At 61.9% G+C, this 10,323-nt stretch overlaps 2 protein-coding genes across 6 annotated transcripts; both read right to left on the bottom strand.

Moving 5' to 3' along the window:
- Positions 1 to 1,580: 1,580 nt before the first annotated feature.
- NPB (neuropeptide B) lies at positions 1,581 to 2,300 on the bottom strand. Its single transcript, XM_036093810.2, has 2 exons — positions 1,940 to 2,300; positions 1,581 to 1,826 (listed from the first exon to the last, which is right to left on the bottom strand). The coding sequence occupies exons 1-2, from the start codon at positions 2,180 to 2,182 to the stop codon at positions 1,698 to 1,700; spliced, it is 372 nt and encodes a 123-aa protein (XP_035949703.2). The 5' UTR covers positions 2,183 to 2,300; the 3' UTR covers positions 1,581 to 1,697.
- A 2,350-nt stretch (positions 2,301 to 4,650) lies between these two features.
- Positions 4,651 to 10,304, bottom strand: ANAPC11 (anaphase promoting complex subunit 11). 5 transcript variants are annotated; one of them, XM_036093853.2, is made up of 3 exons: positions 10,158 to 10,304; positions 9,085 to 9,204; positions 4,651 to 4,956 (listed from the first exon to the last, which is right to left on the bottom strand). In XM_036093853.2, exons 2-3 carry the CDS (start codon positions 9,191 to 9,193, stop codon positions 4,811 to 4,813), a joined length of 255 nt encoding a protein of 84 aa, XP_035949746.1. In that variant the 5' UTR covers positions 9,194 to 9,204; positions 10,158 to 10,304; the 3' UTR covers positions 4,651 to 4,810. The 5 variants fall into 5 exon arrangements, with proteins under 5 accessions (XP_035949746.1, XP_035949763.1, XP_035949737.1 ...); XM_036093870.2 differs by having other exon boundaries at positions 10,257 to 10,301; XM_036093844.2 differs by having other exon boundaries at positions 10,143 to 10,300.
- Between the last annotated feature and the right edge of the window lie 19 nt (positions 10,305 to 10,323).

Here is a 10,323-nt window from a genome sequence, read left to right as displayed (position 1 = left end):
CAGCTGCAGGCTGCTGACCCTGGTCACCTCTTCGTTTTGGATGGGGTGGGGGCAATAGTTTGGTTGCTTTTGTTCAAAGGCGAGGACTGTGATGGTGTCTTTTCGGCCCCTTCCCCCAGAAGGGCATCCGTCCTTCAGCTACTGATCCGGGTGAGGCCCGGCACCTGTAGCCTGGCCCCATGGAAGGGGAGAGCTGGCATCCTTTTCCTCTGATCAGTTGGCCTGTCCTGTTCTTCCTTCCGACGTAACCACTCACGAGGCCTAACTTAGAAGCCCGTGCGGGAAACGGAATGGAAGTGACCGGGAAAGCTCATGTCACCCTCCCGGCTGGGCAGCCGGCACCAGCTTTCCTTCCCTCCCTCCCCAAGTTGGGGTAGTAAGTTGTGAGAGGCACGGGGCCCTCCCTAGACCCCCACCCCATCTGGGCCCCCAGCTTCAGGGGCACGGTGGTGTTGGGCTTCCCCACACTGCAGACTCCTGGACCCCTGGGCTGCAGGGCTCCCTGAGCAGGGGGGGCGAGGAGGGACCAGCCAGTCCTGCATTGACTCGGATGGGGGAGGACCCGGGAGCAACCGCTCTAAGCTGGGGACTGCGGCAGCCAGGGAGCCCTCTGGGACACGGTTGGCGGAGGCCCAGATCCTGGGGGTCCGGGAAGTCAGTGCCCCTGGAGACATGTCCATTCAGGCGCAGTGGGATTGTGGGACCCCCCCGATAGCCTCTGAATGGAGGGCCAGTCCCCTGGCCTCCCTGAGGCCCAGCTGGCCAGCCACACCCCATGGGTGGGGGACACCCCAAGACAAGCTCTGGGCCTCATTTCGCCTTCCTGTCCCCTGGAAGCCAGCTCTGAAGGGAACTCAAGGTCAGCCTCAGTGGGCCGGGGGCGGGAATGAACCCAGATTCCGACAAGTAAAGGAGGGAATTAAGCCTGAGTGTGGAGCAGGAGAGGTCCCTGCTGCGGAGCCATGGTCCCTCGCAGCCACGCCTCGGCGCTCACGGCTGTGGGGACCGCCTGCTTGGCTGTGGGTCAGGGGAGAGCTGAATGCAGAGCCCCCGGCCTCTGGGTGTCCAGCCTGTGAGCAGCCCCTTCTCACCCCGGAACTGCATGTCCAGCTGCCCCCCCAATCTTGCCGCGCTGGCCTCGTCACTCATTCCTTCAACGGATGGATTCACTGCCCTGTGCCTAGTACTTTGAGGTGTTTTGAGGGGACCCCAAGAAAGGAGTGACCCGAGGAGCTGCCTCTCCGGTAAGGAAGAGTTTGTCCTCAGGAAAGCCCGGAAGCAAGGCAGGCGCGGAGTGCGACTCTCCCGGGCAGGAGGGCCACCTGGTGGGGTGGTCGGAGGAGGCTGTGAGGGCAAACCTGGAACTGGCTCCTGGAGGACACGGGGGGCCCCGGAGCTGTGTGGACAAAGGCGGGGAGTCCGCGGGGGCTTGGGGTGCGTCTGTGCAGGCTGTTCCGGGAGAGGCTAGTGGCCTGAGAGACCTGCGGGGGGTGGGGGGCGCCGCGAGTGTCTGGCGGCAGTCGGGGTCTGGGGACCGGCGGGGCCCTGCCCACCCTGCCCGCGCCCACTCGGAGGCCGGCTGCGCTTCTCGTTTATTCGGGGAGCCGTTCAGCGCGGGGGTGGAGGGAGGCGCTGGGGTGCCCGCGCTGGGCGCTGGGCGGGGAGGGCCAAGCGAGGTCCGGGCGCGGGGTCGGGGCTCAGGCGCTGCGACAGTCGGCCGCGCGCAGCGACAGGAAGACGTCCGCCTGGCACTGGAAGGTGGCGCGGCCGTCGGGGAGCCGCTCGCAGCTCCGCAGCTTCGGGGACACGTCTGTGACACACACGGCCTGGGGGCGGGAGGAGGCTGAAGGGCGGCCCCCCCGGCCCCGCGCGCGCCCCGCCCCGCCCCCCCGCGCGCCCCCCGCCCCCGCCCCCCGCCCGCCCCGCCGGCCGCACTCACGAGGCTCCGCAGGCGGGTGCGCGGCTCGACGACGGCGCCCGCCCGGCCCGGGGGTCCCGCGCTCGCGGGGGGCTCGGAGCGGCGCGCGTGCGGGGGCCTGCGGAAGCCGGACAGCAGCCCCGCCGCGCGGCCCACCGAGTAGGAGCCGGGCCCCGCCGCCGGCTTGTACCACGCGCGGCCGGGCGGCGCCCGCAGCAGGCACAGCGCCAGGGCGGCGGCCACCAGCGTCGCGGGCCGGGCCATGGGGACGCGGGCGGCGGGCGGGCGGCGGGCTCGGAGCCGCGGCGGCGGCCGCCTTATATCCGCGGAGCGGGGCGCGGGGGCGGGCGCACAGCGGCCGTCGGGCCCCCCCCTCGCTGCAAGAAGCCGTGCCTCCCGCGCTGGGGGCCCGCGCCTGTGGGGGGATCCGACGCCCCCATCCTCCCCGCCCCTGCCGGCACCTTCCGGGAGGGGGGCCGAGGCCGCGCCCCCTGCCCAGGCTCCTGCCCGGATAGGGCCTCAGTGCGAGCAGGGGGCAAGTCGGGCAGCAACTGAGCCCCCAACTAGCCCGAGGGCGCCCCAGCCCTAACACTTACCCCCCCCCAGAGGCCCTCGGTGCTCATGAGGCTGGGGGGAGACGACTGCCCAGGGGACACTTTCTCCTGCCCTAAAGGGGAACTGATCCCAGGGCCGGGGGGCTTCTTGAGGAGACATCAAAGTCTGGGTGGGCCTGGGGGCCACACTGTGGTTCACACCCACGGGGGAAGCTTCTAGTAGCAGGGTTACTGCAGGTGCGGTCCTTTAGGAGGAGGTGGACGGCAAGGCCAGGCCTGAGCTCTGGAAACCGAGCCAAAGGACAGCTGACAGGAACCCAGAGGCCCTCCCAGCCAGCTCTGCCCTCAGGCCGGCTGCCCTGCACACTTGTGTTCAACAGGAGATGAATCAGACCCAGTCCCTGACTCAAGCCACAGCCAAAGGGGAAAACAGGGCTGGCGGGAGCCGCTCACCAGGGGGGGAAATAAGGGAGCACTGGGGGGGCGGGAGGTGGGAGGGGGTGACGGGAAGCCAGGGTAGTGTTTGCAAAGGCAGGTGGTGTGAGCCTGTGCGTCCCGGGGGAGGGAGAGCGGGCTGAGGTTCTGGAGTCCTGAGAAGACCCTGCAGGGGCCCTGAGCTTCCTGGGAGGAGACAGATGGCTGGGTGTGGACAGGACCTGGTGGGCAACTGCATGGCCAGCTTGAGGCCAAGCAGGCCCTGCAAGGACCAGGCTGGAGCCCAAGATACGCAGTGCGGAGGAGTCCAAGTGGCAGGAAAGTAGGCACAGCCTACAGGAGGGACCGTGACCTTGAGCAAGTTGACGCCTCTGAGAATGAGGACATCCACCCCAAAGGGCAAGGCCGGAAAGCCTGCGAGGCTGCACTCAGGGTCTGATGCCCCAGGCACACAGCCCTGGGCCACAGGAGAAAACCCCCCAGGCAGGGGAGGTGGGGCGGGGGATGGGGGGGGGCCAGGGTGAGGTCCAGAAACTCCAGGATGCAGGGCTGCCATGCTGCCCCGAGGGGCCTTCTGCAGGGCTGCAGACCACTCGTCCTGGGCTGTGAACTCCTCCCTGGGACTCCTCGGATCCGAAGACATTGTAGACACAAAGGCTCAAGAATAGAGAGTAGCCGCCCAGACCCAGCAGCCAGACCGAAGTTTGTTTGCAGGGCTGCAGGGAGCACCCAAGTGCGGCTGCTAGAGGATGTGGGCCAGCAGGCTTGCTCAGGCACCCCTCCTTCCACTCACACTCCCTAAACACCCTGGACACACTGTGTCTTCCTTTGGATGTGCCCTCCCGGGACAGATCCCGGCCCGGGGCCCTGGCAGCTGGGTTTCTGGACACAGGGCATGTGACCTCCAGCTTGGGGAAGAGTGATGGTCCCCAGGGCTTCCTTCCCTCCGGGCACAACATCCAAACAGCAAGTAGGGAGCCCCACAGGTGACTGGCCAGGAGGCCAACACCTGAGTGCCGAGGACAAGCAGTGTCGGAGTGCTCGGCAGCTTGGCCACCCACGAGGCACAGGGCAGTGATCCCCAAGGGGTGTCCCTTGAGAATGGACTGGAAGGAAGCAGTGCCAAGTGACTCCCTGCAGCTCACAGGGACATGCAGCCTGCAGCGGTCTGGCCAGAAGTAGCCAAGACTCCCAGGGCTGGGGCCGTGGCCCCCAGAGGCCGCCCCCCAACCTGGAGCTGGGGACTAACAAAGGTGCCCAAAGGAGCCTCCCACGGGCTGTTCTTCTCTAAGTAGAGGACCTCAGACACCTGGGGACACAGATGGCCTTGACATGGCGTACACTGGGTCCGTCACAGCCCAGACGCTCAAGCTGGAACAAGGGAGAAGGGACTGAGATCACCAGCACCTGCTCAGGGACAGCCCTTCAGCAGAAGGGACCGCGGGCAGCAGCTGCTAGCCGTGCCGGGTCAGAGTCGCACAGACTAGTCTGCGAGGCGGTCCCCGGCTTCAGGGTGAGTGGCCTTCGTGCCCCTGTTGGCACCACCAGGCCTTTCAAGCCCCCAGAGCCAGTTACTCTGGCCCCAGGCTCTTCTGGCTGATCCTACGCTCCTCCTCCTCCGGGGGCTGTGACTCAGAGCTTTGGTGGCATCTCATCGAGATGTTTATTCATGAGTTTTCCTATCAATGCACAGCAAGGCGCATCGGGACCAAGAGAACAGGCGACCAGAGGCCTCCAGCAAGGTTCAGGTATAATGAGTTTTACTTATTGGATAAAGTGTCACCAGTTGAAGGAAAACAAACGCAGCTCCAGTCCTTGTGTCAACCCTGTCGCGGCCCAGAGGGGGGCCGTCCCAGGGGAGAGCACGGCCGGCCAGTCCACGGCTGGGGGGCCCGGGGGGGCCTCACTCCTTGAACTTCCACTCCTGGCGGCACATGGGACAATGCTGCTGCACCTGCTGTGCGTTCAGCCACTTGAGGATGCAGTGCATGTGGAAGCAGTGGGAGCACTGGCCCCACACCAGGGGGCAATCGTCACCCGGGACCTTGCCTGCGGGAGGGGGCGAGAGCATCACGCCGGTCACACAGGGCGGGGACAAGCCAACTGGGGGCCAAGGCCCAGGGCCTGAGGATGTCAGGCGCCTGCACCAGCCCACTGCAGCCCGGGGGCTTGTGTCCACAGCCTCCCACACCTTGTTTCAGAAAAGACGGAATGCAGGAGTGTGAGCGCACTGTGCGGACACGCACACACGCACGCACACAGGCACAGGCCTGCAGTGGTGGCCCTGACTCCGCCCTCCCCTGCGAGGGGGTGCTCGGCTGCAGGGGGGGCTCTAGACCCATCTAAAGACGCACCACAGCTCTGCCCCTTCCCCTGGGACACCAAGGTTCCAGCACCAATCTATCTAGGGCCACCCCGCTCCCCCCGCCACCATCTGAACAGGGAACTATTTCTTCTGATCAAGCGTAGGAGAGCTGGGGCCTTGGGACTGAGGTTCCTCTTCTAAGCAGCAGGGACCAGCACAGTGGAGGGAGTGGTGTCTGCGGCCCCACCTGTCAGCAGCCGGGAGTCCGCATGCTGCTACCTTCACCTCTTTTTCATTTCTGGCCTCAAAGGGCCCCACCTCCGGGGCCCAGGGCACATGCTGCTAGCACTCCACTCCACATGCATGGAAATGCTACCTCCATGGGTGGGTACGGGGGGACAGCCACACTGCCCGTAATCAGAAGAGGATAGGGGCGCCTGGGGGGCTCAGTCGTTAAGCGTCTGCCTTCAGCTCAGGTCATGATCCCAGGGTCCTGGGATTGAGTCCCACATGGGGCTCCCTGCTCGGCGGGAAGCCTGCTTCTCCCTTTCTCACTCCCCCTGCTTGTGTTCCCTCTCTCGCTGTGTCTGTCAAATAAATAAAATCTTTAAAAAAAAAAAAAAATAGAGGAGTCTCTGATTTCTTCTGATTTCAAGAAGCAAGAAATTCCCATCAAACAGCTGGTGCCAACAGAGCACAGTGACCTCCCTCAGGCCGTGTGCCAGGGTCCCCACAGGGACTGCAGTGCCGTGGCTTGCTGCCTCCACCCCTCCTGGGGGTGCCATCCCCCCCATCGCTGCCCGGGGGTCCTCTACACCTATAGAACGCTAACTGTCCCCGCAATGTCACTGATGCACAAACACCAGACGACAAGCCAGGGTCGGACAAATAGAGGACACCTCGTCCCGGCAGCAGCTCCATGTCAACACGAGGAGCTGGGGGCTCCTCGCAGGACAGACACTGCCTCTGGACCTCCGCAACCACCATCCTTCCTCCACACCAAACACAGGATGCTCAATCCTGCGAACAATACCACAGAAAACACAATGCTTCCACCTGGCACCTGTTCCTCACTGACCGAGGGGCTGGGAACCTTGTGGTGATCTCAGCCAACCTAGCCGCGCTCGGAAACCTCCACGTCACCCCTCTGCTGGACAGAAGGCCCGGGCACGCAGTGCATCAGGGCACCTGCCACTTCCAGAGGGCAGCATCCCAGCCACTTGGCTCGTGCGGGCGCCAGGTCAGGAACACACGTGGGCTCTTCGGTACCCTTCCACATCTATTGAAAGCACGCAGCTCCGCAACCCCGAGCAGTCGCTGCCCCGCAGGGGCGCCTGCAGCCCACCAAGTCAGAACAGCTACCACTACAGCTTTTTATTCACTCGTTTGGGGTGGGGTTCTTCAATCTTTTAAAAAATCCTTTTTAGGGATGCCTGGGTGGCTCAGTCGTTGGGCATCTGCCTTCGGCTCAGGTCATGATCCCAGGGTCCTGGGATCGAGCCCCGCATCGGGCTCCCTGCTCAGGGGGAAGCCTGCTTCTCCCTCTCCCACTCCCCCTGCTTGTGTTCCCTCTCTCGCTGTGTCTCTCTCTGCCAAATAAATAAATAAAATCTTTAAAAATAAAAAAATTAAAAATAAAAAATCCTTTTTATAACAAAACATCACTGTCTCTCTGAAACTTTGATCACAAAACAACTAGAAAATTATATACTTGGCTAATCCAGAATTACTGTACTCACTCTGCTTCCCCAGCCACCGGGGCGGGGCGGGGCGGGGCGGGGGGGGGCCTGAGACCCTGTGCCAGGAGAGCCCACTAGGTGTGACACCTGAGATTACATCCCCCTCACCCCCAGGACCTTCCTGAGCCCAGCAGAACTCAGCTTGGAATCAGAGTGCCCTGCAAAGAGAGGATACGCTGGTGGGGGGCAGGGGATGCCCTGGTGGCTGCTAATGGGGAAGTACGCAGGCCACACGGTCCATCTGAGGCAAGAGCCGTTTCCAGTAATGTCACCAGCAAGCAGCCCGCCTGAGGCATATAATGAGCACAGGGGCAGTGACAGTGACTCACCCAAGCACTTGCTTGTGTCTTGATGGAAATCCTTCATCATGAAAACACCTCTCAAGACTTTTACTCCCAAAGCTCTCTGGGACTGGGAGCGGATTTATTACAGCCTCAGTCATTCTGGCTTTCTCACAAGAGCTCAATTTTAGCAAGAGAAACCCAGTGTCACCTCATCCGTGTAAAGAGCACCTAAGCTTATCAGACACTTGGCACATTATGACTTGCTCTCAAATTTGACCTTGGGTCTGAAGATCAGGCTCTAAACCCCCTACTCTGTGGCCAACCCCCTTCCACAAAACCTGGGCACACTGGCAGGTGCAGAGATGCCGGCCACAGGCCTCGCTGCAACGGCAGCAGCTGGGCGCCCAGGCTGTGCGCCCGTGCCACCCTGACCACACCACTCACTCTCCCACAGCCAATCTAGGCAGGACTTCTCTAGGTGCCCATCCAGGATCCCACAGCCTTTGCTGTGTCCCTAAGGAAGCATTTAACAGTGATTTAAAGTAGATTCAATAAAACCGGATCTTGAGACTACGTAAAACTTAATCAACTAGAACCAGTCAGTGATCTGCTAAGATTACATCCACCCATTTGAGTAAATCAGGACGGATTAAGTCCTAGGAAATGAGATTTCCTTTCAGCCAAACCCAATGTAAAGATTAAGCCTAGAATACAGGGTGCCTGGGTGGCTCAGTCGTTAGGCATCTACCTTCGGCTCAGGTCATGATCCCAGCGTCCTGGGATCGAGCCCCGCATCTGGCTCCCTGCTCCGCGGGAGGCCTGCTTCTCCCTCTCCCACTCCCCCTGCTTGTGTTCCCTCTCTCACTCTCTCTAATAAATAAAATCTTTAAAAAAAAAAGTAAAGCCCTATTATTATCCTGGGCACTCACCTGACCCCAGAAAAGAGGCCTCGTCATTCACAGGACAGAGTGGCCCCTCAGTATTCCCCATGTCCCGTTTTCCTCTTGGGACCGCCCTTGTCCCCCCAAGGGTCAACTTGCTTCTGTTCAAGTTCACTTCGGTTTGACTAAAAACAAAATTCACTGGTGCAAAAATGTGTTTTTGACTTAAAAATATACTCAAAGTGTTTCTACTTCACAGAACATAATGGGAACAAAGATGAATCAAAAACCACCACAAAGAAATCTGATAAAACCTGGTCAGACACGTTGAAAAAGTTGCAAGCGGGGTGGAAGGCCTTGTTCTATGTTAATATTGAACAGCCAGGGCGGAGCAAAGCAAGCAATCGTGGATCCTGCTCACACCACACAGTGAAGAGACATCTATGGACAACAGGAAAAATCTAAGCAAGGACTAGGAATGGGGGTGACCCTAGGGACTCATCGTCACGTCACATCTGATGTGACAGCACTCCCCGTAAAAAGTCGGAGTTACATTTAGAGACTCGGCTGAAATGGAACCAGGCGTCCTAGTTAGCAGTTACCAAACCATGAAGCAAAGATGGAAAGGTCCCTTAGCCGCTGTGATCCTGTGTGCCGGGTGGGGGGAGGGGTAGCCCTACAATATTCTGGGTTTTGTTCGATTGAGAATCTTCAAACACAGAGTTCTAACATACCTTTATGGCCCACGGACTTTGACCACAATAAAAGGCAACATCACTTTTTCTTAGAAAACTTTTGATGAGCTCTTTATACGAACATGGGCCCAAACCACCTGGCTTTCTCCTATCAACTTTTCTTGAGGAAAGGGACACCAAAACCCAAGCTCTTTGTGCAGGTATTTCTGGGGAGATGACACAGCCAGGCAAGCAGGCAACGCTCAACGGGGAGGGAACACCGGGGACACTCACAGTCCGGGCAGCATCCATTAAAGGCCATCCGGCAGATGCCACAGTTCTCGTCGTTGGCCACCCAGAGCCAAGTGGCCACACCATTCCAGCACTTAATCTTCACCTTCATGGCCGCGGAGCCTACAGGCGGAGGGAAAGAGGTCAGGGAGCTACACTTAGTCTGCGCAGCTACAGCATCTGGGCACCAAAGGGGCGCGGCTCTGAGCCCGAGGTTCAGCACGGGCTGGGACTGCTGCCAGAGCTCTGAGAAATCCGGACGGACAAGCACAAATGCGTCAGCACGGACGGCCGGGGCAGGGCCCGGGTGCCCCTGGGGGGACAGAGTGCCCCAAGACGGAGGCTCCCTACACATTCAGGGTATCTACAAAGACTGCACGGTCTGCCCTGCGTCCAGGAAACGGAGCATGGGCTTTCACCAATAATTGCAAAAACGTACCGTACGGTGCTTTTCAGAGGGTTATGACTAACTTAGGGTTCACAGGGAGACCCCAACCCAGCTGACTACGAGTGCACACCACGGAACAACCACCCAGCCCGCTCAGCCTGCGGCCCTGGTCAGCGAAGATCTGGTCGGCGAACGCCGCCGCCACCACCACCGGACAAGAGTGCGGAGGAGGGGGATGCGGGGCGGGACCAGGGCGCGGGGAGAGGGTCAAGTGCCGGGAAGGGGTGGGGTGCGAGGAAGGCGCGGGACCGCGGGGAGAAGGGGGGGCGGGGCGCGAGTTCGGAGAGAGGGTGCGGGGGGAGGCGCGAGAACGCGTGGGAGGGGAGGGGTGCGGGGAAAGGGTGGGGTGGGGGCGCGGGGGAGGGGTGAGGTGCAGGACGGCGCAGGGGCGCGGGGAAAGAGGGTGAGGGAGAAGGCGCGGGAGCGCGAGGAGAGGGTGGGGCGCGGGACGGGGCGCAGGCTCCGGCTTGGGGAGAGGGTGGGGCGCGGGGAAGGCGCGGGGTGGGTGCGCGGGGGAGAAGTGCGGGCTCAAGGCACGGGGCGAGCCAGGGCGGGGGAGGGGCGGCGCGCCCGTCCCGCCCCAACGGCCGCGCTCCGCCCCGCGCTCTCGCACCTCCGCCGGCCTAACCTCGCGCTGCCCCGCCCGCCTTCCGTTGGCAGCGCCCGCGCGGGAAGGTATAAAAACGACCGGCCACTGCCCGGCACCTTAACAGCAGCGCTCGCCTACCTCTCTCCCTAGCGCGCACGCGCCGCCCTGCCCTCACCGCCCACTCGCAGCCAATCCCCGGCCTCTC

This window comes from Halichoerus grypus, chromosome 2 (genome assembly GCF_964656455.1).
Source record: "Halichoerus grypus chromosome 2, mHalGry1.hap1.1, whole genome shotgun sequence".
NCBI classification, from domain to species: Eukaryota; Metazoa; Chordata; class Mammalia; order Carnivora; family Phocidae; genus Halichoerus; species Halichoerus grypus.
The sequence above is the reverse complement of the archived record's forward strand: the minus strand, read 5'-3'. Positions and strand labels throughout refer to the sequence as shown.

Bases quoted from the DNA above. Each gene is read 5' to 3' on its own strand.
- NPB (XM_036093810.2), bottom strand. From the start codon at position 2,182: ATGGCCCGGCCCGCGACGCTGGTGGCCGCCGCCCTGGCGCTGTGCCTG. The intron at 1,827-1,939 runs GTGAGTGCGGCC...TCCCGCCCCCAG, and splicing joins GCACCCGCCTGCGGAGCCTC to GCCGTGTGTGTCACAGACGT.
- ANAPC11 (XM_036093853.2), bottom strand. From the start codon at position 9,193: ATGAAGGTGAAGATTAAGTGCTGGAATGGTGTGGCCACTTGGCTCTGG. The intron at 4,957-9,084 runs GTGAGTGTCCCC...CCCCTCCCGCAG, and splicing joins TAATGGATGCTGCCCGGACT to GCAAGGTCCCGGGTGACGAT.